This window comes from Geotrypetes seraphini, chromosome 4 (genome assembly GCF_902459505.1).
Source record: "Geotrypetes seraphini chromosome 4, aGeoSer1.1, whole genome shotgun sequence".
NCBI lineage: Eukaryota > Metazoa > Chordata > Amphibia > Gymnophiona > Dermophiidae > Geotrypetes > Geotrypetes seraphini.
In genome coordinates this window covers 184901830-184925013 of record NC_047087.1, presented here as the reverse complement: position 1 = coordinate 184925013, position 23184 = coordinate 184901830, and the positions used below count along the sequence as shown (strand labels likewise).

The following is a 23184-nucleotide window of genomic DNA, read 5'->3' as shown; positions in this document are numbered from 1 at the left end:
TTTAGGGAGTTAAGAACTTTTGTGCATGAAAGAGGAACAGGACTTGGGAGTGATAGCATGTGATGATCTTAAGGTGGCCAAACAGGTCGAAAAGGTGATGATGAAAGGTAGAAGGATGCAAGGATTCATAGGGAGAGGTACAGCCAGTAAGAAAAATGAGGTATTGATGACTCTGGTAAGACCTCATTTAGAATATTGTGTACAATTCTGAAGACTGCACCTTCAAAAAGATATAAACAAGATGGTGTCGGTCCACAGGAAGGCTACTAAAATGGTTGGTCGTCTTCGTCATAAGGCCTAGGTGGACAGACTTCAAGATCTCAATATGTATATTTTGGAGGAACGTTGTGAGAGGGGAGATATGATAGAGATATTTAAATATCTATTGTACATGGGTATCCCATTTATTCTTAAAGTCGAGGCAGACAGCGTGCCAGACATTAAGAATAAATGGGATACCCATGTGGGATCCCTACGAGGGTCAAGATAAGAAAATTGGGTCATTAGGGCATAGACAGGGGGTGGGTAAGCAGAGTGGGCAGACTTGAAGGGCTGTAGCCCTTTTCTGCCGCCATCTTCTATGTTTCTATGTTTCTATGAGGCGAGCTTTTTTATTTTATTTTAAAGGGAGCTCTGGAATGAGAGGGCATAGGATGAAGTTAAGAGGTGATAGGCTCAGGAGTAATCTAAGGAAACACTTTTTTACAGAAAGAGTTGTATATGCATGGAATAGGCTCCCAGTAGAGGTAGTGGAGACAAAGACTGTGTCTGAATTCAAGAAAGCATCAGACAGGCATATGGAATCTCTTAAGGAGAGGAGGAGATAGTGGATGCTGTGGAAGGGCAGACTGGATGGGCCATTTGGCTTTTACCTGCCATCATATTTCTATGTTTTTATGTTTCAATAACCGTGTTGTAAGACCAAAGCGTTCCAGATCCCTTAGGGCTACTGACACCTTCAACTCGCATTTAGAAGGATGAACTGAGGATCACAGGGCAGTGTCAGAGGAGCCAAAAAATGTAGATGATGCCTTCTAAACAAACTCACAAGTAGGGATACATAACCCACTGGTCAAGACTATATGGCTTTTGCACTAGAACAGTGCTTAGGTGGCATGCTAGCATATACAGCCATAAGTGTGCAGATGTGTGATATGTTAGCCAGAGTTTCCCAAGTCAGTCCTGGAGTACCCTCTTGCCAGTCAGATTTTCAGGATATCCACAATGAATATGCATGAAAGATTTTCATACAATGGAGGCAGTGTATGCAAATCAACCTCATGCATATTCATTGTGGATATCCTGAAAACCTGACTAGCAAGGGAGTACTCCAAGACTGACTTGAGAAACACTATGCTAGACAGCAATTTACCCATATATATCTGCTATTTACCCATGTGAATAGGTTTGAAAATGGCCCTTAAAGCCATACATTAATATTCAATAGAACATTCCTAGCTTGTGGAACCATTTATTACATTTCTGCAACTTAACTTTCCTATGAAAAAAGCAAAATCACATGCTCTGTGCTGTGTCACTTGATATGGTTAAATTAACCAGACGCTGGTCTGAATATCGGCAAGTACCCAGTTTACTTCCAGGTGACTGCTGAAACCCAGATATTCAATACCAGGAGCCGTACATGCCCGAGTATTAAATATTTGGAGTCAGCCAATGTCTGTGAGCAGCTCAGACCCCACTTACTGCTGCAGGCTGAGTTTCGGTTGGAATTTATTCAGGCGTCTTTTGTTTGAAAATTGGCTGTTTTCTGTGCAGGATAACACTAGGCATGTACAATGCCTGCTAGATTTCTTACTGAAAATCTGTCTTTTAGTTCTTAATTCTTGTAATCAAATTTTATAGCACTCAATCTATGGTTCAAAAAGAAGACAAATGCTTAACAAACTGACTGGTTTGATCACATATCTACGCTAGTTGCACACTTTTCTGCCCAAGTGTGAAACTTTATTGATATGGGTACTGTTTAAATCACAACTTGGCAAAACACTTTAGCACTTTTCAACGAGGAACCCAGAACAGTTTATACCTCCCAGAAGCATGCAAACAATCCTAAGGTAGTGTAGAGAATGCTAGGTGCCATCGACTCGTGTTCGAGTCTCAGGGATGATATCATCAAGTTTTTGTGGCAGAATACAGAAGTAGATTGCTGGGCCTTTCTTCTGTGCATGTTGTCGCCATTAACGCATCAAACGTGATCCTCTGCCTCCAGCACTGCCCATCTGCTGCTGCCCAGATGGGTGGTACTTCATTAGTCTGACATCTCCACTGAAATCTGTCCGCCTTGGGAGACCCTGCTGATAATGAAACTACCAATGGCATAGCTTTCAGCTTCACAGACACACGCAAGGCCCAGTGGCACGACAAGCCCATGCACCGTGACCGGAGAGTTTAGAGAATACTGGTTTTTAAATCACTGACTACTGCTGCGAAGATTCTGCTTTATGGTCTTTTGTACACAAACAGTACATGTACTATGCTAAACTACTTACCGAGTCCCCTAGGTCTCCTTTTTCTCCAGAATTTCCTTTTTCTCCCTGCAAACAGAGCACATGATTATGCTACAGCTAGACTCACAAGGCACTCTGAAACAAGGCAATAGTCATAGCCTCTTACAAATCCCTCTAGGTAAAATATTTGTGAGCTATCTAATAAAACTTTTGCAAAAGATGTGGAGAGCAATTCTATAAAGGGGTGCCTATTTTTAAGTGCCAAGAAAGCATCAGTCTGGAGCTTGTTCTATACAGGAAAGTAGGCGTTACTTACAAATGCAGAATACAGAATAATGTAACACAACTGTAGTTACGCCAGGAGGAATTCCTAGTAGATTCATAATGAGCGTGATGTGGACCTGGGAGCACCATGAAGATCAAGTCGCTTATTGTGTATCACTTTATTATCATATGCTATGAGTGAGAGTATTGTGCATCTCTAGTGGGAAAAGACGACATTTTAATACTGAAATTAGCAAATACTGCTAGCAATACTTTTTGTTTTAAACATGTGGAGGGGCATAATCAAAAAAAAGTCTAAGTCCTCTTTTGGCCTAGGCCCTAAACGCTGAAAGTAGAATCAGGGAAAATGTCCATTCTCAAAAAAACAAACAAACATCCAAAAGGAGGTTTTTTTTGATAATGGCCTGCTTCTACGTTCAGCTGTTTAAACGGCCAGACCACCACTATGTCTACACTAAAAACTATAATCAACCAAAAAAAAATCCTAAGTCCCAAATACCCAAAACAAGAGCTTTTAGGCGACGGAGGAGCCAGTCCTTCACCTAAAAGCTGGATTCTGTAACTGGTGTCTGTAAAAAAAAACCCAAAACACACCAGTTACAGAATCCACACCCCCTCCAGCAACGATCGCGGCAGGAGAGATGGCTCATGTCCCCTGCCACGACAGCGATAACCCGAAGTGCTGCCAACCGCTGCACTTCAGATTGCTATTGTGGCAGAAGAGATACCCAATCTCTCCTGCTGTGATCCCCACCTGATCGGATTGGGCAGGAAGGAGCCCAACCCCTCCTGCCCCAATGACCACCCCACCGCCTACCCCCACTAAGATATGGGCAGGAGGAATCCTAGGCCCTCCTGCCCTGACACAGCCCCCCCATGACTGCCCCCCCTGAACCCCCGATCGGCCCCCCCCCGAACCACCCCCCAACCCGCCGACCCCATGACACCCACCCTTTACCTTAAAATAGTTGGCCGGACGGAGGGGTTCCAAGTCCGTCCATCCGGCAGGCCCACCATCCGCAGAATGGCGGGCCTTAGAGCCTGATTTGCCCAGGCGGCTCAAGCCCCGCCCACAGGTGGCGGTTGGCAGCACTTCGGGATCGTTATCGCATCAGGGGAGATGAGCCATCTCTCCTGTCGTGATCATTGCTGGGGGGGGGGATAGGCAGGTTGCCGGGGCCACTGAGCACGGTAGCCACGATCAGCTCAGTGGGCCCCTTTTTCAGCACTTTACCTGTTTTGACTTTGTCTAAGTCAAAACGTATAAGTGCCGACTAGGCAACCTGTCAAAAGTTTTGGTTATACCTGTTGTACGACTAAGTGTAAGTTGGCCTACCTCCCGCCCACCTCCTGCCCTTTCCTCTCTATAAACGCCTCTTTTTATTTTATGCGTTTAGAGGCAGGGGAAAGGCCTAAGCTGGTTTTAGCTTTGGTTATTGGTACTTGGATGATCAGGCTTTTTGATCGTCCAAGTACCCATTTAGGCCATTTTGTAGCAGTTTTTCTTTTTATTATGAGCCCCATATTGTTCCAAGACTGTGCCATATTTAACGGCTTTTATATGGTTGGCAATAGAGGATGACCGAAATTGGGTTTTTTTTCAGTTTCAGCCAAAACTGAAACTGTCACCAAAACTGTCAAAACACTTTTGGCCGAAACCGAACTTGCAGTCAAAACTGTCACCTAGTTTTGGCCAAACCTGAAACCAAAAGCTAAAATTTGGGTATGTGAATGTTAACCAGTGAGGCCCACTGGGGATCGTCAGAACTTGCAGTTGACAGCTCTCTGCTAAACTAGTTGTCTATATACATGGGGCCAGATTTTATAAACGGTGCCTAAGCATGTCTACATTGTAGGCGCTGCTCTGTGCAGTTAAGAACATAAGAACATAAGAAGTTGCCTCCGCTGAGGCAGACCATAGGTCCATCCTGCTCAGCGGTCCGCTCCCGCGGCGGCCCATCAGGCCCATTGCCTGAGCAATGGTCTATACCTATCTGTACCCCCCAATCCCTTTTTCTTCTAGGAATCTATCCAAACCTTCTTTGAATCCATTTAGTGTTTTCTTGTCCACAACAGCCTCTGGAAGCGCGTTCCATGTATCCACCACCCTCTGAGTGAAAAAGTACTTCCTAGCGTTTGTTCTAAACCTGTCCCCTTTCAATTTCCCCCAATGCCCCCTTGTACTTGTGGTGCCCCTTAATTTGAAAAATCTGTCTCTGTCTACTTTTTCTATGCCCTTCAGGATCTTGAAGGTTTCTATCATGTCTCCTCTAAGTCTTCGCTTCTCCAGGGAGAAAAGTCCCAACTGCTTCAATCTGTCGGTATATGGGAGATTTTCCATTCCCTTTATCAGTTTGGTTGCTCTTCTTTGTACTCCCTCAAGTACCGCCATGTCCTTCTTGAGGTATGGCGACCAGTACTGGACACAGTACTCCAGATGCGGCCGTACCATTGCACGATACAGCGGCATGATAACTTCCTTCGTCCTGGTCGTAATACCCCTCTTAATGATACCCAGCATTCTGTTTGCTTTCCTAGAGGCTGTGGCGCATTGCGCCGATGCCTTCAGTGTTGCGTCTACCATCACTCCCAGGTCTCTGTCCAGGTTACTAACCCCTAGTGGTGTTCCCCCCATTTTGTATGTGAACATCTGGTTCTTTTTCCCCACGTGCATGACCTTGCATTTTCCCACGTTGAAGCTCATCTGCCATTTTTCGGCCCACTTTTCCAGCTGCGTTAGATCTTTTTGGAGCTCCTCGCAGTCTTCCTTGGTTTGAGCCCTGCTGTATAGTTTGGTGTCATCTGCAAATTTAATGACTTCACACTTTGTTCCCACCTCTAGGTCATTTATGTAGATATTGAACAAGAGCGGTCCCACACCGACCCCTGCGGAACTCCGCTCGTGACCCCTTTCCAGTCTGAGTAGTGGCCCTTTACGCCAACCCTCTGCTTCCTGTTTGCCAGCCAGTTTTTGATCCATCGGTGGACCTCCCCTTGTACCCCGTGGTTCCATATCTTTTTAAGCAGTCTCTCGTGTGGCACCTTGTCGAAGGCTTTTTGGAAGTCAAGGTAAATGATGTCTATAGATTCCCCTTTATCCACCTGGCTGTTCACTCCCTCAAAGAAGTACAATAAGTTTGTGAGGCATGACCTACCCTTACAGAAGCCATGTTGACTTGGTTTTAGCTGCCCATTTTTTTCGATGTGCTCACAGATGCCGTCTTTAATCAGTGCCTCCATCATCTTTCCCGGAACTGAAGTCAGGCTCACCGGCCTGTAGTTTCCCGGGTCCCCCCTTGCGCCCTTCTTGAAGATGGGCGTGACATTTGCTATTTTCCAATCCTCCGGGATCTCTCCGGTTTTTAAGGGTAGGTTGCATATTTGTCGAAGTGGCTCCGCTATTACGTCTTTTAGTTCCTTGAGTACCCTTGGGTGAATGCCATCCGGACCGGGCGATTTGTCGCTCTTTAGTCTGTCAATCTGCTTGAGTACATCCTCTTGGCTTACCTCTAAGTTGACCAGCTTATCGTCTTGGTCTCCTATTACGATCTCCTCGGGTTCCGGAATGTTGGTTATATTCTCCATCGTGAAGACTGACGTGAAGAACTCATTTAACCTGTCAGCTATCTCTTTCTCTTCTTTTACAACTCCCTTTCGGTCTCCATCGTCCAATGGTCCCACTTCTTCTCTCGCCGGTTGCTTCCCCTTGACGTATCTGAAGAACGACTTGAAGTTTGTTGCTTCCTTTGCTAGTCTCTCTTCGTATTCTCTTTTTGCTTTTCTGACCACTCGGTGACACTCTTTCTGGCGTTCTTTGTGCCCTTTTTGGTTCTCCTCTGTTTGGTCCTTTTTCCATTTTCTGAACGATGCTTTCTTGTTGTCAATCAATCGTTAGGAGCTGCTTATAGAATCACGCCTAATGATACCCAAGTGCACTTAGCTGTCACCAGGCATCCTAGAGGTAAGTGCCGGTATATTTTGACATTTTGTTTGCTAAAATGGCCAAATTTTCATTTTCATAAGACATTTTAGACAATTTTCTGTGCTGTTTGAAGTGCACCTAAATCTTAAGGGGATATGTTGGGGGTATGTTTGGGGAAGGATTAAGGCGGATTTATGATCTGGATGTTTTTCTGCAATAATGGAACATTATAGAAAATATTCAGGGCACAATTTTGATATTTGAAGCTAGAATGAATAAGTGCCAAAAAAGGTGAAGGGAAGGTGAGGTGGGAAGGTGAAGGAAAGGCCCCTTTATTCCCCAGTGGTCACTCAGCCCCTCCCACCCTCTAAAGATGTGAATGACACAGTACATATCAGCCTTTATGATAGCTTCAGATGTTATAGCCAGTCCTATTAGAGCAGCAATCAGGTCTTTGGAGTAGACTAGTGGTTGGGGCAGTAGACTATAGAGAAGGAGATCCAGGTCCATATCCCACTATAACCAGTACACTTGTGGTGGAAAGTGTGAGCCCTCCAAAACCCATCAAAAACCTAATGTACTGACATATAGGCGACACCTGCAGGCATAAGGGCTATTGGGGTGGTATACAGTTGGGTACAGTAGGTTTTGGGTGAACTTTGAAGGACTCCTATACAATGTAAGGGAGTTATATGAAGTTCACTGCATTGCCCCCTAGGGTGGCCAACTGCTTTTCTGGGATGTCTTACTAAAAATGCTGGCCTCTCCTACGTCCTAATGGCTGGTTTTTATGCGTTTTTCATTTGAGTGGTTCCCCCCCACCCGAAAATGGTTCAAAAAGATAGATGCACTGACAAACATATCTAGGAAATGGCTATTTTTGAAACTGAAAGATAAAGTGTTATCCTGGGTTCATAGTCAGTCGCACGCGAGACACCAGTGTGCCGACAATCGAGCGCTGACAATTCAGCGCAAGACACCAGCATGCCGCAGGAAAACTTAGTTTTAAAGAGCTCCAAAGCGGGGTGTGAGTGGGGAATCCCCCCACCTTACTGCGCTGCTGCTGGGGGGGGGGGGGGTTGGGGGGTTGGAACCCTCCATTATAGAGAAAATGGAACTTTTTCAGATTTTTTCAGGAAAAGATCAGTTTTTCTCTATAATGTGGGGGGTTGCATCCCCCCAACGGCAGTGCGAACAGTATGCAGTAAAGTAGGGGGGTTCCCCCTCTACACACCCCATCGGAGCTCTTTAAAACTAAGTTTTCCCGCGGCGCACTTGTGTCTTGTGCCGAATTGTCAGCACTCGATTGGCGGCACGCTGGTGTCAGGTGCGCGATTGTCCCATCACCATTTTCCTTTTTAAAAATGGGGAAAGTATAGCACAGTGGTTAAAACTACAGCCTCAGCACCCTGTTAATTTTTATTTTTTTCAATTATAATCTTATTGAAACTCATAATTGAAGCCATTATTCTAATGAATCCCCTCTTTTACTAAGGCGCGCTAGCCGATTTTGCACGTGCTAAATGCTAACATGTCCATAGAATATAATGGACGCGTTAGCGTTTAGTGCACCTTAGTAAAAGGACCCTCAAGTTAGGTGCCTAATATAGGTGCCTATTTGGCACATATCTTTAGGCGCCTTTTATAGAATTTCCCTGTAAGTGCATGGCATTGGCGTGCCTAAATCTTGGCACCAAATTTTAGAATTGCCATCTATGTGTGGACGTTTACACCTATTATCAAGCAGGCATAATGTCCGCGTCTTTGGTGTAACTGCTGTTGCTGCAGGATTTGCATTAATATTTTATAAAGATAAGAAGGTGCCTGTTTCTCTTTAGGCTTAAAATAGGTTCTTCTCTGCTGATTTCACCTAGATGCTCTGCTATAAAAGCTAACCTCTCCAAAACATAAACCTTTACTGCCATCTGATCCCCTCTTTCCCCTTCAGACTATGATTTGTTTATATTTTCTAGTATTACCATCCTTTGCGCTTTCTATCTGGACCTGGGAAAGTGAGTTTTAGCGCCAATAACTAATCCAGAAATGTATAAAGTTAGTCCATTAAAAAATGCCATTTTATGTTAGTGGAGGTGTTTTTCTGTATTTATCTATTAATCTTTATTTCTGCGCATTCTTACTTTAAGTCCTGGAGGTCCTAATGGGCCCGGAAGCCCTACTGTTCCTGGCGTCCCTTGGCCACCTTGTTCTCCTTTTTCCCCAGATGGGCCATCAAGACCCTACAAAATAAGCAAGAAAGTTTTTGACACTTCCAATCACATGTTGCATTACTGACGGTAAGTTCAGGAGAGAGAGATAGTACATCTTGAGCAATGAGCTAAGAATCCCATATTTTGCTGACTTATCCATAAAAACTACTAATAAGTGTTTTCTTTCATCTCTCCTAACTGCTGCTGCTCTTCGGTATTAGATCAGCTGGTTCAACACAGTAGCACAGAGGGACTCAGACATGTGATCTATAATTCAAAAAGAGGTCATCTAACAAACCATCTAAAATGAACCAGCATTTATGGCTGGTGCTGCAGCTGCACTGCCCTAATGGCATGAAAAATGCTTCTCACACCCAGCTTTCAGCCTAGAGCATGGGTGGGCAACTCCGGTGGAATCCAGTCATGTTTTCAGGATTTCCCCAATGAATATGCATTGAAAGCAGTGCATGCAAATAGATCTCATGCATATTCATTGGGGAAATCCTGAAAACTCGACTGGATTCCAGCTCTCGAGGACCGGAGTTGTCCACCCCTGGCCTAGAGCCTCTGCTTGCATCCAGCTTCCAAGCCTACAAATTCTTCTAGTGACCCATGGGAGGACGGTCCAGCTCTCTTTGTTCTGCCATCTCAGAGGGGGCTGGCGGAGTTGCAGCCTTCTATTCCAGCTTTTCAGGAGCAGGGAAATTGAAGTGGAGGAGTCACTTTTGTGGTAGTGGCCCGGGCTGGCCTGGCTCAATTAGTGACATGGGATTAGAAGCTGACTGAGACCGAGGGTAGTGAGAATGACTGGGGTTTCTTTTTAATTTTCTATTTGCTTTATTTTTGTTGGGCTTGTTTAATTTTGCTATTTTTTCCCTGCTTCCATTTTTAGGATTTTTCTTTGGGTGTTCTTTGATATTGACGTTTTCCATTCTGTTGTGCCTTTTAAGCACCTATAGTATTGAATTTATTGCATTATCTATTTCCTCTTCCTTCTCTTTATATGGGAAAATGTACGCAATTATTTCTTTCATAGGCATTGGCATATTAAGGGGGGATGCAGGGGGTGCAGTCCGCCCCGGGCACTCCTCCTTCTCCCTGCCCCCCTGCTCCTCTCCTCTTGTACGCCCCTTGTCTTCCCCCATGCCTTTTTTACCTCCTCGGCGTGAGGTTACTGCCCGCATTGGCACTCTATGACATCACTTCTGGGACCCACGCCTAGGAAGTGATCTCAAAAGGTGAGCAAACACCGGAGAGCTCACACTGGAGAAGTTAAAAAGGTACGGGGAAAGGGAAGGTGGCGTGCGCATGGTGGGGGAGGGGCGCCGCCGCCCCTGGCACGGCTCACCCTTACTACGCCAATGTTCATAGGTACTGTGGTTAGATTGTGAGCCCGTTGGGACAGAGAGGGAAATTCAAAGTACCCGATTAGATTTTTGGCCATTACTTAAGTCAATTTAATTATTTTGTAAACTGCTTTGAATCCTTTGGGAGATTTAGCGGTATATAAGATATCACATTAAATTAAATTAATAGCATGGTTTTCCAGGAATAAGATATGTCTAAATGCAGAGAAATATGAAGAGAGAATGCTGGAACAACCACATAAATTTGTATACTCTGATAGTTTACAACACTATGGGCTCATAAAAAATAAAAAGTTCAAAAAGTGGCCTAAATTGGTACTTGGACGATCAAAAAGCCAGATCATCCAAATACCCTGCCTCTAAACGCCTAGAGCAAAAAGAGACGTTTGTAGAGGAGGGGAAAGGGCAGGAGGTGGGCCGACCTAGACTTAGTCGTACAGCAAGTATAACCAAAAACTTTAGCAGGTTGCCCAGTCGGAATTTATACGTTTTGGCTTAGACCAAGTCAAAACAGGTATAAGTTCTGAATAGGAGCCGCTGAGCTGATTGCGGCTGCCGTGATAAGCTCAGCGGCCCCGGCAGCCTGCCCACCCCCCACCACAACAATTGCAGCAGCAGAGATGGCTCATCTCTCCTGCCGCAATTGTGATCTCCCCCCAAACTGCTGCGAATCGCAGCAGGAGAAATGCCCAATCTATCCTGTTGCGATCGCGATCCACTCCCTACCCCCAAACCCCGACAATACCGGCAGGAGGGAGCCCAATCCTTCCTGCCGAGGCGACTCTGTGATCCCCCACACCCCTATACAATACTGGCAGGAGGGAGCCAACCCCTTTTATCGAGGTGACCCCCCACCACCCATAAAATACAGGCAGGAGGGATCCCAGGCCCTCCCACCCATGGCGCACCCCCCTGTGACCGCCCCCGAACCTCTGAACGGCTCCCCTAACCCCGTGACCCCCCAACACCCCCACCCCTGACACCCCCTCTCACCTCTGACACCCCCCTGCACTTACATTAAGTTGGACAGACGGATGGGTCCTAAGCCTGTCTTCCCAGCAGGCCCACCATCCTCTGAATGGCGGGCCTAGGGCCTGATTGGGCAAGGCACCTAAGGCCCCAAGAGGGGGTATGTTATTTGGTTAAAGATATATCTACTAATGCATGAAGTTATCCTCTGGATTTAAAAAAATTTTAATCTCAATTTATTTTAATTTTTATTTAATCTTTTTTTTCTTTTGTTTTTGAGAAATAGATCATTTTATTGTATGTTTTATAAATTTTGTGAACTGCTCTGTTATTGTATATGGAGGGGTGATATATTAAATAAAATAATCCATAAACGGCAGCTCAACTTAGTTTTCACAAGGGGTCCTGGGGGTCTCAGAATCATCAACAATTTTATATATAAACTAGTTTTTTAGCTCGTTACATTAACGGGTGCTAGAATAGATGTGTAGACTTGGGCATTTCTTTCTTTCTTTCTGTATGTCTGTCTTTCTTTCTCTCTCCCTGCCCCCTTTCTTTATTTATGTCTGTCTTTATTTCTGTCTCTCTCCCTGGCCCCCTGTCTGTCTGTCTTTCCTGCCTGCTGTCTGTCTGTATTTCTTTCTTTCTTTCTGACTCTCCCCCCTGTCCAGTAGGAACCCTTCCCTGCTCCCCCTGTCCAGCAGTAGCCCTTCTCCCTTCCTTTTAGCTCCCCCTGTGCAACAGTAGCATTTCTCTCCCCCCCCTTCCTTTGTCTTCCTTCTCTCTCATTCCCTCTGTCTCCCCCAAAAGGGTGCTGCTGCAGCATTCCACCTGCGGTCTCACTCAGCATTCACAACTCGCTGCTCTTGCTTGCTTCGGTTCTTCGTCGCTGCCGGATCCCACCTACTTTCTGTTTGCGCAAAGGCAGGACCAGGCAGTGAGGAAGCCCTGAATCAAACAGGAGTAGCGAGTTGAAGCCTCCCTCCCTGCCCTATCTTCCTTCAGTGCCGCCCTAGCCAGGAAGTGACTTCAGCCAAGCTCCGGGAGCTCTAAAACTGTGCTTGCTGGCTTCACTTCTCCTCCCTCCCCCTGTCTCCAGTTTCAGAGGAACAGGGTCGGAAAGCCGGCAAGCACAGCGTAGTCAGAAGTCAGCCGGCGTCGGAGACCAGGAAATCAGCTGAGGCAGGCACTGCGCATGTGCGGGCACGGCGTCACAGATCATGGACCCACCAACTTTGAAGTGCACATGTGCACTAAGGGAATTATTATAGTGGATATGAAGTCATTCAAGGATATGACTAACCCCCAAACAGCTGATTTATCATTAGTATGCTAGTGTTATCTGACTATACTTTATATAACTGTAGCCATATCCACAGGAAGCCTCTGAGACTTGCTCCCCCTGCTTTTGCCCAGGTCCCTCCAAATTGTGCAGGTCTCAGACAATTAAAAAAAAGATAGAGGCTTTTTAAAAATTAGAAGCTCAAGTCAACATTACAAAGAAAAAAACAATATACATCAAACATAATAAGCAAAATATACACTATGGGCTCCTTTTATCAAGCTGCGTTAGCGGTTTAACGTGCATAATAGCGCATGTTAAACCACCGGCCGCGCTAGCCGCTACTGCCTCCTCTTGAGCAGGCGGTAGTTTTTGGCTAGCGCAGGGGTTAGCACATGATGAAACGTTGCACACGTTAACCCCGCTAGCGTAGCTTGATAAAAGGAGCCCTATGTAAAACATATTGTTTCTCAAACATAAAGGCCCAAACAGAAACCTTAAATTTTTTGAAAGATATATACAACCCTCCCACTTGTTCCTCAAACTCTCAAAGAGGCCATGCTATAGAAACACCACAATTGACATAGATCCTCAGGCCCTGCTGGTTGAAGAAATGCAAAGCCACCATTGTCTTTCTTACTAGGTCAACCCTGGGAGCACAATCAGGATTGGCAGGCGATACTTGCTGATTGTTTTGTCTCTACCCAGCTCCCACGGCTTGCAGCATTGTTGCTGCCTTGCCCTTCACTCTCTACTCCCCTGCTGTGCTCTTGAAATGGGAAAGGTTGCTGGGACATCTAGTATGTGTGTGCACTGGGAGGTGGAGTGAAGCTGGTAGCAGTGGTAGAGGTGCTCTCATTTCCAGTCCTCCTAGATATGAGCAGTGGAGGCAGCGTTGAAGCATTAGGCCTGAGGAAAGTGACATCGGAAACTGGTGCTGCTGATCCTTTTGCAAGTGTTGAAGGTGCATGATCAGCATCAGCAGGTGGCTCCTGGGGATATTTAACCTGCTTACTTTGTGGAGGCAGCTTTGTAAGTAAAAAGATTGAACAATAGGAGACGTACTTGGATCAAGAATTGGTTGGCGGGTAGGAAGCAAAGGGTAGGAGTGAAGGGCCACTACTCTGACTGGAGGAGGGTCACGAGTGGTGTTCCGCAGGGGTTGGTACTCGGACCGCTGCTGTTCAATGTATTTATAAATTATCAATAAGCAGGGATAAAGTGCGAAGAAATCAAATTCGCAGACGACACCAAACTATTTAGTGGAGTTGGGACAAGAGAGGATTGTGAAGACTTACAAAGGGACCTGCACAAACTAGAAGAGTAGCCAACGAGATGGCAGATGAAGTTTAATGTAGAGAAATGTAAAGTCTTGCATGTAGTAAACAGAAACCTGAAGTACAGCTATACGATGGGAGGGCTGGTAATGGGTAAAAGTACCCTAGAAAAGGACTTGGGGGTAATAGTGGACAAGACAATGAAGCCGTCGGCACAGTGTGCAGCAGCCTCTAAGGCGGCGAATAGAATGCTAGGTATTATCAAGAAAGGTATTACAACCTGAATAAAATAAGTTATCCTGCTGTTGTATCGGGTGATGGTGCGCCCGCATCTGGAGTACTGCGTCCAATATTGGTCGCCGTACCTTAAGAAGGATATGGCGTTACTCGAGAGGGTTCAGAAAAGAGCGACGCGATTGATAAAAGGTATGGAAAACCTTTCATATGCTGAAAGATTGGAGAAACTGGGGCTCTTTTCCCTGGAAAAGCGGAGGCTTACAGGGGACATGATAGAGACTTACAAGATCATGAAGGGCATAGAGAAAGTGGAGAGGGACAGATTTTGAAAACTACAAGAACAAGAGGGCATTCGGAAAAATTAGGAGGGGACAGATTCAGAACTAATGCTAGGAAGTTCTTCTTCACCCAAAGGGTGGAGGACACCTGGAATGCGCTTACAGAGGGTGTGATAGGACAGAGTACGGTATTGGGGTTCAAGAAGGGATTGGATGATTTCCTGAAGGAAAAGGGGATAGAAAGGTATAGAAAGATTACTATACAGGTCGTGGACCTGATGGGCCACCATGTGAGTGGACTGCTGGGCATGATGGACCTCTGGTCTGACACAGCAGAGGCACTGCTTATGTTCTTATGAAGGACTTGCTCCCCCAGATTGGTTAATATAAGGGATAGGGTTACCAGGTATCTGAGGAAACCCGGACATGTCTTCTTTTTAAAAGACTGTCCGGGCTCCCGGCCCAGCTTTCCAAAACCTGGCATTTGTCTGGGTTTTGGAAAGCCCTTACAAACTCTGGCCGCATATGGAGGGCCTCTGAGTATCCACGGATGATGTCACACATATCCGCGCATTCTCCAGGCCCTCTAGACACAACTGGAGCTTGTCGCAGAAGAGGAGGCTTGCTGGGAGTGGGTCTGGGGGTGGAATTGAGTGAGGCCAGAGACAGAACTGGGTAGGGCTGAAGATGGAACTGGGCGGGGCTGGGGCAGAACAGGGTAGGGCTGGAGGTGGAACAGAGTGGGGTTATGTGTCTGGGGTTTTCCTTTGTAAAATATGGTAACCCTAATAAGGGAGGGTGGAGATACAAAAATAAGAGGGCTTGTGTTAAATGGCTGAGGAAGGGTCAGGTGATGGGTCAGATCATGGCTGGGAGGGAAGATGGAGGGAATGAAGTGGAGAGAAAAGAGCAGGTATTGGTGCTAAGAAAGTTAATGAAGACAGAGAAGGGAAAGGAGTCAGGACAGACGATAGTCAGGAAGGGAAAGAAAGGTAGGGGTAGGGAGGAAGGATAAGGGGGCAGGAGGACAGATATTGGTGATTCAGATATTGGCAGGAGAATAGAAAAGCACAGACCGAAAAGATTGACTATGGAATTGGAACACAGTGGTGTCTAGTCTTAGGTGATGACTGGGAAGGGTGGGAAAGTGGTAACTCAGGGATTAGATGGTGGGAGAGGGGGAACTAAAAATATGAATGGGGAATAGAAAAATTCAGGAGCTGGTGTAAATGTACACAGCTGAAGTGCGTGAGTATGTTATAACCTGTATGCAGACTTCATGACGCTGCCAAAATTAATTTCCCCAAACATATCTACTTTCAGATTGCATAAAAGTGGACACCTTGTTATCACATGTACTGTACATTTACATTAGGTGTAAGTTTATAATAGGCCTTTTATGCACTTAAAATGGTTATGTGCACAAAATCCTTAACTTCAACACCGCTACCTTTTTATGCAGTTCCATTCACAAGAGAACCTGGAGACACTAAATAAAGCCAAGATTAGCAGCTGCTATCTGAACCTATTTCCATCATGATTTGTTGAAGAACATGCACATTATTGGCTGAACCTTTACAATATATTAATATTTCCAGACAAATGAAGAAAACTGTGCTTTACTCTTAATTGAAATACAATCTAATTTAGCCAGGTGGAAAATTAATGCCGGGTTTAATCTATCACTCTTAACTAAACTGTTGCTGCTCTGTTCACTACCAATTTTGAGGAACAGAACTTCCTACATCTAAGTGAAGCAGATTTCCATGAGGGTGTCTGCACAGAAAGGCTGTGGTAGATATTTAGCAGAATTGTTTGCTGTGCAACTTTAAACAGATAAGTAAACTGTTTAAAGCTATGCCAACAGACACACATCACATCGATGGATCAGCTGAATATACAAATAGAACTTTGAATATTAAGGCCCCTTTTATAAAGCTGTGAAGTCAAGTGCCATGTGGCAAATGTTCTGAAGCCCATTCAATTACTACGGGCGTCGGAGCACTTACTGCGCTGACCCGCATTGCTGGCTTTTGTAAAAAAGGAGATAAGTTATTTGGTTAAAGTTATACCTACTAATGCATGAAGTTATCCTCTGGATTTCATAATTGGAAGACAAAATTGGATGCTGACCCAAGATGTGCACAGAACTAAATTGGCTAAAGAGCCAATTTGTGCAAATAATTGGGTGCTAACTGGCCCTAATTGGTACCACTTTGAATTTGCGCAAATCTTGCTAGGTGTTATTCTACAACATGTGCCCAAATCCCATAGTACACAACTGAAAAGGGAACATGGGCATGGAAGGATCATGGATGAATCAGGAGTGTTCAGGATGATATCTAAGGAAATATATTTTACAGAAAGGGTGGTAGATGCGCGGAACAGTTCCCGTAGAGGTGGTGGAGACAAAGACTGTGTCTGATTTCAAGAAAGCCTGGGATAGGGACATGGGATCTCTTCGAAAGAGGAAGATAAAATGATTACCACGGATAGGTAGCCTAGATGGACCATTTGGCCTTTATCTGCCATTATGTTTCTATAGAAGCAATGTTATAGAATAATGGAAATATGCATCCAAATTGGGTGCTAGGTATATATCCTGGCGCCCAAATCGGCACTCAATGTTATTCTACAATGAGCGTTTAGCTTTGAGTGTCCATTACAGAACAGCATTGAGCACCATTTACTGCAGGGGTGTCCAACCTTTTGGCTTTCCTGGGCTGCACTGGCCGAAAAATTTTTTTTCTGGGGCTGCACAAATGAGCAAACGCTGCAGCAAGACAGAGGAGCGAGCCAGCAAGACGGTAAACACCCGGGGGCAGCAGAGGAAAACACTACATTGCCCTCGACTGGGGCAGCACAAAATACTTCATGGGGCCACGGGTTGGACACCCCTGATTTACTGAATCTAGCCCTATATGGATAGGGGGTAATTCTATAACTCAGGGTCTCTGTTTAGGTGCTCCAGAAGCATGTAGTAGAAGCCTATTCTTTTTTTAAAAGTTAATTAGTTAATTTCAACAGTGACAACAGATTACAAATAGAATAGTAAACACAATAGATTCTTTTTGACCCATTGTAAAATTAGTCTCAGTGACTTACATGGCAGTTAATGTGTTTGCTTTGGCCCGCATGCCAATGACTATCTTAAGAGGTGGCGTTAAGTGCATTCATGGTGCCACCAAACAGACTAATAAAGCCATTAACCAAATTTAAAACAAACCAAAACCCAAGATTGTGGCAAAACACCTCAACCCTCTGATTACTAGCCCAATTCCCAATTAAATCCCAACTATGATGGGAACACCAACCACCATCCTGGCCCCAAGTCATTCACAAATTCTCACCCCCAGAGCATTAAATCCCTCTCCCCCCAACACTTATCTGGGTATCTGAGGAAGTATAGTGGCCCGGGCAGTAGCAATTCCCCACCCCATTGCTACTCATGTTAAAAATGGCGGTTATGACCATTATGCATTAATACCACTAGAGGTCGATTCTATAGTAGTATATTTAGGTGCCTAGAGGCAGCCTATTGTATAAAGGAAAATAAGTGACTTCTTTCCTTTATAAAATATTATCTTATAAGTAAAATATGCACAAACACACCAGTCATAGAACTGCCATAAATCACACCTACATTGCTAAAACACACACTTAAATTATAGTATTCTATAATTTGCATGCGCAACTATGTGCCCCCCTCAGACTCCAACCACATGTATGTCCACATTTAGGCTCTTTTTTTTTTTTTTTTTACAAAATAGCACATGCTGGAATATTGGCATTTATACATGTATGCATAGGTTCATTGATTCAGAAGAGAAAGTAGCAGTGGCTTATTGACTCAGTAGAGAAGATAACAGTCACGGCAGCTAAAAGATAAGTGCTGCTTTGTTTTTTCAAGCAAGCCTTATGGCAGGGGTAGGGAACTCCGGTCCTCGACAGCCGTATTCCAGTCGGGTTTTCAGGATTTCTCCAATGAATATGCATTGAAGCAGTGCATGCAAGTAGATCTCATGCATATTCATTGGGGAAATCCTGAAAACCCGACTGGAATACGGCTCTCGAGGACTGGAGTTCCCTACCCCTGTCTTAAGGGGTTTTCTCGCCTATGATAGAATGCTGAAGGGGAGCTAATCAACAATTTAAGCTCTCCTTTCTAGTTTCAAAGCTATGTTAGCTTTGCAACATCCAAGGCGTTTTCCCCATTGTGTTGTACTGGTTTGAAGTTAGCTTGTTTAAGAGGGGTGAAGGTATTGAGCATGTTTCACCAATGTGTATTTAAACTGGAAATTTGTTTTGTTTTGTTTGACTGTGCAGATATAGGCACATATATACTAGTATTCTGATCATTTATATGTGCACTTGGTGACTAGAAGCTGACACCAACTTTACAGAATTACATCCCTCTATGTCCACATTAAGCTTTATTGCATAGGCTCCTATACATCTCTCTATATATCACACTTTGACCTAATATACTCACCGGTAAACCCATTTGTCCTTCATCACCCTTATCACCCTTCAGTCCTAGCAGTCCAGTGAGCCCTGGCTCTCCTTTTGACCCAGAAAGTCCATCTTTTCCTGGAGGCCCTTGTGGGCCAGAGGGTCCCAATTCTCCTGGTTTACCTCGAGGGCCCTAAGACACAGAATATTTCATAATCATTTTTGAACATTGTAAATAAAAGAACCAAATGAATAATTCACTTGCTCTAAATTTTGAAATATATTTCACTTCATGAGAATTCTGTGCAACTGTATAATTCAGATTTTATGCAGAATCTCCCTCCTACACAGATGGGCAAAAGAGGACCTGCTTTGCACCAGGGGAAAAAAGGAAGACAGGAAAAAAAAGGCAGATTCAGTTATCAGCAGCCCAGTGGGCAGGAGGAAGCAAGTGGCATCAGTGTGAGACACAGCCAAGGAGGTAGGCCATGTAGGATGGCCACCTGACTCCATGTCATAAGGGAAGGCTAATTCAGGTCTGTTTTTGCCCTGTTTCATATCTGGACTTGTAGTTTGCTTTTCTAGGGATATACAATGAAAGAATCAGATCCACAAGTCTATGCATGTATTGGGATAAAATTAGAACTGAATTAGCCTATTCCTATGTATTTATTTTATTTAATACTAGTATTTTAGCCCGTTACATTAACGGGTGATATGTCTGTCTGTCTTTCCTTATTTCTGTCTCTCTCTCCCTCATAGAAACATAGAAACATAGAAAAAAGCAGCAGAAAAGGGCTATAGCCCACCAAGTCTGCCCATTCCAAGTATCCCCTCCCCTCTTGCTGTCTTTCTTTCTGTCTGTCTCTCTCCCTGGCCCCCTTTGTCTGTCTGTCTTTCTTTGTCTCTCCCTGCCCCTGTGTCTTTCTTCTTTTCTTTCTGTCTCCCTTCCTCCCACCGTCTGTCTTTCTTTCTATCTATCTATCTATGTCTCTCTCCTTGCCTCCTATGCAGCAGCATTTCTCTCCCCCCCACTTCCCTGTGCAGCAGCCACAGCAGCATTCCCTCCCCCTCCATTTCCCTCCGCCCCACACTATTTCCCTGTGCAGCAGCAGCGTTTCCCCTACCCCCCTTTTCCCTTCCCATGGTCTGGCCGGCTCTCTTAGTCCCTTTCCGCCCCCCTTCCCTTTCCGTGGTCCCGACAAACCTGCGACTCCAGCAGCATCTGTAGCACTCTACACACGCTGCTTCAGTGCCTTCTACTGCCCTGATTTGCTCTACCGCGTCTCTGATGATGTCATCAGGGACATGCCAGAGTAAATCAGGGCAGTAGAAGGCCTCGAAGCAGCATGTGTAGAGTGCTACAGATGCTGCTGGAGTCGCAGGTTTGGAGTCAGGACCGCGGGAAGGGAAGGGGGTGGGGGCGGTAAGGGACTAAGTGAGCCAGTCGGATCGCGGGAAGGGGGGGCAGGAAGGGACTAAGTGAGCCGGTCGGATGGTGGGAAGGGGGGGGTGGCAAGGGAGTAAGTGAGCCTTACCAATCGTGTGGAGAGCAGGGAGTCCAGCGCTGGCGGCCAGTCCTGTAAGTGTAGGTAGAGGCTGGGGACTTGCGCATGCACACTCCTGCAGCCACGGACCTACATCTCACAGATCAGGGAAAATGGAACACGCAAGTAGGAGTACGCATGCGCAGCTATGGTTTTATTATATAGGATACTGTTCTTCAAAAGAAATATCAGAGTGGGTGTCAACCCTAAGGCTGTGTCATTCTTGGCTTGTTGTAGGGAGAATGCAAATGCCATCAGCCAGGAGTTAAGATATGCCACTATTTTTATTGTATCTTGTGGGTTACTACTATAGTTAGTACTACTATTTAGTATTTCTATAATACTACACTAAGTAAGAGGTAGGTCAAATCAGTGGATTGGAAGGGGGCAGGCGATAACATTGGAAATGAGAAAGGCCTTGAGGGGGTCAGGAAAGAAAATGAATGGAAGGGGACAGGTCTTGGGAAGCTGGGTGGGAGGAGCAGATGGGATCAAACCTGGAAGTGGTAAAGGAGACAGGGAAGGAGAAGAGGAGCATGGAATGAGTATGAAATGGAGGGTTTGGGGGGGATGAGGAGAAAGTAAGAGCATAGAAGAGATAGAGGATTAAGAGGGTGCATGAAGTAAGTCAGAACGTAGATAAGATTGGGTCTGGAAGATGTGAAACCACAGAGAAGAGAGCGGGAGAGAGCAGAGAGTTTAGGTCTAATATGAACGGGAGAGAACAGAGTATGGATAGAGAGAGCAGAGAGAATCAGATAGGTGGCAGGCTGCTTTTGGGGGGATAGCAGGGACTAGAAGGGTTTGGACTTAAAAATGGCAAACATTAAAAGTGGTTAGGTGTGTGTGGGAGGAGGGGGGGAGAAAGGGTAGAAGAAACAGCCCTATGATCTATTCTATAGTGAACTCTAATTGAAATTCTAACCCAGTTTTGAAACTTCAAGTTTTATTTTTCAAGTTTATTAAAAAAAATTTTTTATACCGCCTAATCAGGCTTCTAGACGGTGTACAATCAATCAATAAAAACAATCAAGTTAATAAAATAGACATAGTTGGAGGGGGGGAACAATTAACCAAATGGACAAACTTGAATAAAAGGAAAAGAGGGATATAACTACAAAATAATAAAGGAAAGAAACACTGAAGGAAAGAACAAGAGGTGGGGGGATAAAAGTCCAAGAGAAGGGATGTTGAAATGTCCTTAGGAGGACAGCTACTATTTAACAGCGTCTTTAGGAGAGCAAGGTTTTTAATTTTGATTTAAAATGGTATACATTTGTTTCTTCTCTTATGCAATTTGGTATAGAGTTCCAGAGGGAAGGTGCATGGTGTTGATATTTTTTAAAGAGGGGATATTGAGAAGATGTTGTGTAGTGGAACAGAGTGAGAGAGATTGGAGAAGCTGGGCCTCTTCTCCCTTGAAAAGAGGAGACTGCGAGGGGACATGATCGAAACATTCAAAATACTGAAGGGAATAGATTTAGTAGAGAAAGAAAGACTGTTCACCCTCTCCAAGGTAGGGAGAACGAGAGGACACTCTCTAAAGTTGAAAGGGGATAGATTCCGTACAAACGTAAGTAAATTCTTCTTCACCCAGAGAGTGGTAGAAAACTGGAACGCTCTTCCAGAGTCTGTTATAGGGGAAAACACCCTCCAGGGTTTCAAGACAAAGTTGGACAAGTTCATGCTAAACTGGTGAGACTGGACTCATTTGGAGTACTGGTCTTGACCTTGGGGTCGCCGCGTGAGCAGACTGCTGGGCCAGATGGACCATTGTTCTGACCCAGCAGCGGCAATTCTTATGTTCTTATGATCAGAGGGGGCATAGGGTATGAGAAGTCTATTGATGAATTCCGGTTGATTACTAGTTCTAGTTTTAAATGTAAGTAGAAGGATTTAAAAGTAATTCTATATTTGATGGGGAGCCAATGTGCTTTGATTAATAAAGGTGAAACATGGTTGAATTTCCTTGCCTGGAAGATAACTTTAACAGAAGTATTTTGAATGATCTACAGATGTCGGATTTCTTTCTTGGCAATTCCTTTGTATAAGGCATTACAATATTCAATACAGGAGATCACCAAAGAGTGAATTAAAGTGTTGACGGATGAAGGTTTGAGTATTTGAGAGAGAGCAGATCATGCGCAAGCAGTAAAAACATTTTTTTACTACAACACTGATTTGATCGTGGTAATTGAATTTAATGTCGAGGATGACTCCAAGTAGTTTTAAGGTAGATACTGTTTGAATAGGGGTGAAACTGAGTAAAGGCTGGCCTTCTTTGAGGGTAAAGATCATCATTATGCACCTCTAAGATGTAACTTTCTGTATTGCTGACTGTAATTTATTTTATATTATTTTAATTGAAATGTATATAAAAATCTGCAAAATAATAAAGTATAATGCACAAAAATGTTTATTTCTCACAGGAGTGAGGCTTGGTTTGGCTTTGCTAGAATTTTAGATAGCAGGACTGAAGGGCAGAATAAAAAGACCAAGAAAATACCAGTTTATAAGGGGGAAATGTGCACTGATTAGGATATATGTTATCTGACTGATATTTTGGGAACCAATTCAGCCTAATTTGGATTGGATTAGATTGGATTTATGTTCTTGATATACTGCTTGTTCCAATGTATTAAGTGGTTCACAAACCTATAAACTTCAAATACAGTACATCACAAGATATCATTCACAGAACATCCACAACAGAGTCAACTTAGTGGCTTAGATGCTTGAATTGACCCTTTAGAAAACCGACTAGGTCAGAGTCCCTACTTAAGGGAGCCTATTTTCATAAAATTTATGTTTGCAAATGTATGTAGTTAGGCCTGGATTCTGTAACTGGTGCCGTTGTTGGTGGCTGCCAAGATGATGATTTTGCAATTTATAC

At 44.5% G+C, this 23184-nt stretch overlaps 1 protein-coding gene across 12 annotated transcripts in view; it reads right to left on the bottom strand.

The window, feature by feature from the left end:
• COL13A1 (collagen type XIII alpha 1 chain) overlaps positions 1-23184 on the bottom strand; it is a 646904-nt gene that overhangs the window by 100366 nt on the left and 523354 nt on the right. For all 12 annotated transcript variants that reach the window (XM_033940521.1, XM_033940520.1, XM_033940522.1 and 9 more), the window contains 3 exons: positions 18785-18937; positions 8814-8912; positions 2511-2555 (listed from right to left, as the gene is read on the bottom strand). In XM_033940521.1, coding sequence (XP_033796412.1) covers positions 2511-2555; positions 8814-8912; positions 18785-18937 — 297 coding nt within the window. The remainder of the gene's footprint in view (positions 1-2510; positions 2556-8813; positions 8913-18784; positions 18938-23184) is intronic.